Source organism: Aplysia californica, unplaced genomic scaffold (assembly GCF_000002075.1).
Source record: "Aplysia californica isolate F4 #8 unplaced genomic scaffold, AplCal3.0 scaffold00666, whole genome shotgun sequence".
Lineage (NCBI taxonomy): Eukaryota > Metazoa > Mollusca > Gastropoda > Aplysiida > Aplysiidae > Aplysia > Aplysia californica.
The window spans coordinates 345971-351606 of record NW_004797936.1 but is presented as its reverse complement, the minus strand read 5'-3'; the positions used below and the strand labels follow the sequence as shown (position 1 = coordinate 351606).

Sequence of the window (5636 nt, the reverse complement as noted above, 5' to 3'; positions counted from 1 at the left end):
TCAACATTGATGTGTTTTCACGGGGTGGAAGTCCATTCACAAATCCCCAACCTGGTCCAAGCCATACTTCAGATATTACAAACTCATCTGCTACTCCCAAACGGCATGCCAGGAAAAGACCGTATCCCCCGTATCCCCAAGACCGAGGATCTAGATCTACCTCTCCATCCGCTTTCGACATTGAAATTCTACAATCCCTTAAAGGGTTGCAACAACAACAGACACAAAAACCACCCCAGGACGATGACGAACAGTTCCTGTTGAGTTTGTTACCGGTGATGAAAGGGTTGGACCCAATATCCAAATTTGAGTTCCGTGGAGAGGTCAACAATACAGCTCTAAGATCATCACCACAGTATGAAAGCAACGATGCATTATCTCGGACTCCAACCCCATCACCCGCATCTTCTTCAGCTTTTGCCGATAACAACACGTACCAATATAACCAGTATGTCCCAGCAACTGCAGGCTCACAAGTTGATCCAATTTCCTCCCCACCAGGCGACCCATACCAGTATCACCAGTACCAGCAATACAAATAAATTACATCCAGTTTTTCCATTGCACATTGTCTTAGTTTCAGTGAACAAGTGTGTGTGTGTGTTGATAAAAAAAAAGTGAAATAGATCAATAAAAAGATAAAAATTAAAAGCTTTGTGGAATCAATCAAATTCATGTAAGGGGCCGTTCACAAACCATATGGACAGCTAGTGGGGTGTGTGTGTGTGGAAGGGGAGGGGGTGTCATTTGTCCACACCTGCAAAAAGGGGGGGGGGGGGGGGTCCAAAATGGTCAAAATTTATCCACATGTTTTGTGAACGGCCCCTAATATGTCTACATTGTGTCATTTTCTTCGTTATAACGAAATACCCAAAAACAAATGTCCTTAGTTTGGTAAATGAAGCCAATCATGCTCAATGAAATTCTAGCATTCACAAAGTGCCCTTGTTGACTTTAAGAAGGCTTTCAAATAATTTAGCAATTAGTAATGATAAATAGCCTAAGTTATAAACTTATGAGCGTTGGTGGCCAAGTGGTCAGAGCGCCGGTCCGTGGATCGGGGGGTCGTGGGTTTGAGCCTCGATGAGGACGAAACCGAATCGTGGTAATGTGTGTTGTCCTTGTCAAAAAATGATTGTAAAAGCGCCTAACTGGCTGCATGTGGTGTCCTAAATGTCATATGTGCGTTGCCCGTCAGGAGTAGTATTGTAAAACGCTCTGAGCTAACATATGGGCCGGGGAAAGCGCTATATATTTATTATTTATATTTGAATTGTTCTTACCTCAAAGTTATCACAAGCCGTTCTTTAGCAGGGATCGATTTTCGAAAATGTGTCTCTCTCTTTGCAATATGGGGTCCAATCAATTCAAGAAGCATGTAAAAAGTACTTGGTTTCATCCGAATGTATGATAGGCATTTCTCCTCATCACTTAAAACTTCATCTACAAGATGGTGGAATTCGCCGTAAGTTTCTCTTCGTTGATGGATGTTATGAACCCAAAACCTTCTTCTAGTATGACAACGTCTTTTTTTCAAACAATATAAAATTGTTAATATTTCAGCTGCCATGTTTCAATTCGAATTCCGTACTACACACAACACGCTGGAACAGTGACGGGTACACTACATTATGTCATACAACACGACACCAGCACAGCAAAGACCCAGCAAAATGCTTGACAGACGCTGTGCTGTTGCTGGTCTGATGCTGGACGCACTGTGTTGGAGCTCTAAGCCTGATTCCGCGTTTGGACTTCTCTGTTGACATCCACCCCTTGGAGCTCATAATATGACTATAGGGCGACCACATAGAGAAAGCGATTCTCACGTAAACGCATTGTCCGAGGCAGTGAAATTTAAAGAATCCCCAAATGAAAACCGTTGCGTCCCACATAGACAAAGCTGTCATTGAGGAGGCGCAAGTGAGGAGCGGCACTGACGTTTTTCGCGGAATCCAAACTACATTCTTTCCAAGGCCGTCCAAAGCTGTCAGTGGACTTGTTTTCATGTTGCGATAGTACCAAAGCAGTGCTTTTACTTACGCCTACAGTTTGATGTAGCAAGTGACTCAAACATGGACTCAGATGAGCTCATATCATCAGTGTACGTTAGAACTCCAATTTAAAAAACGTAAAATACCGTCTCCCTTTCTATGAAGAATGCATACACTTAATGATAAACGGCCATGTGTAACAGCGTTCTCTATGTGCGGTCAAGCAGGCCCTTTCCAAAGTCAGGACTGAGTGGGATACCCCCCCCCCCCAATGTATATTATACTGTAATGTTGTCACAAGAGAATGACAAACATACAAAAAAAGTAGAGGGAAAAAATGACGATAGTATGTATGAATGAGGAAAGAAAAAGCAGCAGCTGACAGAGCGGCTGATAAAAGTGCGACCTCGAGAGGCTTTCTCTATGTGGTCGCCCTAAGAGATCACAGATCAAGAGTGAAGGAAGTAAAATGAATTATTAAATAAAATGAAGTTGTATATGGAACGCAGGTGACCGAATGAGAAATTTATATTTGTTTGGTTATACAGAAAACTCTCCTTGTCTTTTAAAGAAACTGAACAAGGGGCAAAAACGTTACCTTCGATTTTCTCAAAACAGCATTTTTCGGGACAGCCCCTTGTGCTTAAAAAAATCAGACCATTTGTTGAATGAATCTGCGAGAGCAAGAGAATCATGAGCCCCAGACTGAATGATTCTTGTGGTGGAATTTTCTTATAAACCCCAGAAAAAATAAAGGCTCCAATGAAGCCTACGGAGGGGAAAAGAAAAAAGGAAAAAAAGAAGGGAGAGGACACAGAACGTCGGCGTACAGAGAGCAGGGGACTGACTTCTGACCAGGGCACTGTGGGAGGTGAGTCGGACCAACGGAGGTTACTTAGGCCACTTACTGGAAAAAAGATAAATCAATATTTGAATGCCATTTATTTATGACCATTGTAATTAGTCTAGGTACTTGTAATTAGATCAAATAAAAATATATACCATTTTCATTAATCTTTATGTACAAGTAGATCAATAGAAAATATTTTGTGAAAAGTTATTCTTGAGCAAAGACGGTTACCACCATGTGCTGAAATTTTCAAACACTGTAGCACCACATGCTTTTAACATTGATAATTAGGTTCTTATATATGGCTTATTAGATTGAAAATTCTAATTTTAGTTGATAATTTCCTTCTTGTCTGGCTATGAGGGGGGTGGGGTGGCCTAAGTAACCCTGGTGTCCACTTCCACTGGCCAAACTGGGGTTACTTAGACCATAAGGACTACTGCTTCTTACATGTCACCTTACTTTATTTTGATCAAAGATGGGCTTTTCTTTTCTTTTTTATGTTCTGGTACTGATTGGTAATTTACTTTTTTCACATCATAAAATAATTTTTTAATGATTATATCTCCTCAGCATGGAGTTTTAAAGCCCTCCCCCCCCCCCCCCAAATCTGAAGAAATGGCGTCTGATATATTGTTTTCTATGGGACGATACTGTGTACCTTTTAACTTTTAAATGAAACTCACGGGTGAAAGTTAATGTATATAGCACAGATTTAAGAACAGATTTGTTACCCTTGTACCAGTAACAAACTAACATATAAATCTTCGAACATCTGCATTGTTACAAAATGCCCAGAACGTACAAGCGAAAACCTGGTGGCTGAGTGTACACGGTCATCCCTGTTGAGACTCTGATGCAAGCGTACGATGTTCACTCTCGCAATTGATGTTGAAAATAAAATTCTCTTAAATTTTACATTTTCATGTGCTTATATACTCTTTTCCAAAAGAAACTTGACAAATTTTCTATGAACATAATACTATCAAATCAAAACGGATGATGATGATATTTATGTACAGTGCAGTGTGTTGGTTTTACTATCTTCTGAATCAATTTTGACAGCATAACTAAGTGGATTTGCTCAATTCTATGTGTTTAGTATGATTTCATTTGTTAACTTTTTATTCTGTTAAGCATGAGTTTTCTGTGCTGCCTTTGATATCAATGTGTAGCTTATTTCAAAACCTACAAAAGGTGTGTAATATATTTATGAAAACATCGTTTGCATTTGAACTGCAAGCTTCAGAAATCTAGAAAAACATCGACTTTCAGTCATGCCGCGTCTCAGTGCAGACGAGCGAGGTCGTGCTGTCGGGCATCTCGAAGCAGGCGTTCCAGTGGCGGATGTAGCAAGGATTTTTAACTGTAGCATGGGAAACCATCTACACTCTGCAGACCAGGTTCATGAACACTGGAAGTACAAGAGACCCGCCAAGAACCCTCCCGCAACACCAACCAGTGAGCACACAGATGGATATTCGTCTCAGGTCCTTTTCACAAATGAGTCTAGATTTGTCCTAGGTCGCTACGATGGTCGAGTGCGGGTATATCGCCGTCGAAATGAAAGGTTTGCTGACCAGTGTGTACATAAAATCCCTGACCGGGGATATGGGCAGGTGATGGTCTGGGGCGGAATCACAACAGACCACAGGACGGCACTGGTACATGCTCCGACAGCATAGAATGGCGCCAACTACGTAGCCACCATCTTGCAGCCACGTGTGGCACAGTTTGTGCAGAACCATCCAGGCTACACCGTACAACAGGACAACACTCGAGCCCATCGTGCCAGGGTGACACAAGCTTACCTCGCACAACAACAATTCGGTTTCATCCATCCCTGGCCAGCAGTATCACCCGACATGAACCCGATTGAAAATGTGCGGAGTATTTTCGGGCCTAAAATCCCAGATATGAATCCCGCTCCTCAGAGCAACGCTCAGTTGATTCAAAGCTTAACCAACGCTTGGAACGCTATTCAACAACATCAAATTTCCAAAATCGTCAACTCTATGAGGCTTTTCCCTTTTGTCAACCCGCAGCCACCTCCCGAATCGTCAACCACCTCCCAACCTTTGACACGGGTCAAACTTCCATCTATTTATAGGTAGTTAAATCTACCGGAACATGTATTAGGCGAAGTGATGTGCAATGATAGTCGCAATAGAGAGATTGTTTTGGTCTCTCTTTACTCATCTGCACCACACGAATTTAATTGATGTTTTTCCCTGGACTCTGCCTTTACTAAAGTATCGAATCTAGATCTAGTTGTAATCTAGTTGCAGGGTGCAGATTTAATAAATTGCCGACAGAGAGAGAGAGAGAGAGAGAGAGAGAGAGAGAGAGAGAGAGAGAGAGAGAAGGGGGAGGAGTAGATCTTGCGAGAACTTCCGGGCAAAACAAAATGGCGACCCGCGTAGTTCGGCTCGATTCGAAAAGTGAAAGAGCCATAGGCCTAGCATCTTTGTAGACGATCAAATTAGCTTACTTTTGTGCTATAACGTCATTTTTTTCTTTGCTTTTGTCAATTTGATCATCCACACCGATAGAACGTATTTCGAAATTAGGAAAAACAGGTCTTGTTTCACACTGGGTGAGAATAGCCAACGCTGGCAAGTCTCACCCGGGGTGAGAGGTCAATCGTAGGGTTTTTATTCTCACCCCGGGTGAGGATAGCCACTTCCTTACTTAAATGATTAGGTGATTAAACTTGATCTCTTATTGACAATATAAAAGTCAATTTTAGCTTCATTTCGTTAGAAAAAATGTGTTAGGTTTGCTAACTTCTT

General features: G+C 41.7%; 1 protein-coding gene across 1 annotated transcript in view; it reads right to left on the bottom strand.

The window, feature by feature from the left end:
• LOC101857058 (tenascin-R-like) overlaps nt 1–4631 on the bottom strand; it is an 8930-nt gene extending 4299 nt beyond the window's left edge. Inside the window, exon 1 of the mRNA XM_005108178.1 lies at nt 4425–4631. Within this exon, the coding sequence (XP_005108235.1) occupies nt 4425–4631 (207 nt within the window). The remainder of the gene's footprint in view (nt 1–4424) is intronic.
• Nucleotides 4632–5636: the final 1005 nt, after the last annotated feature.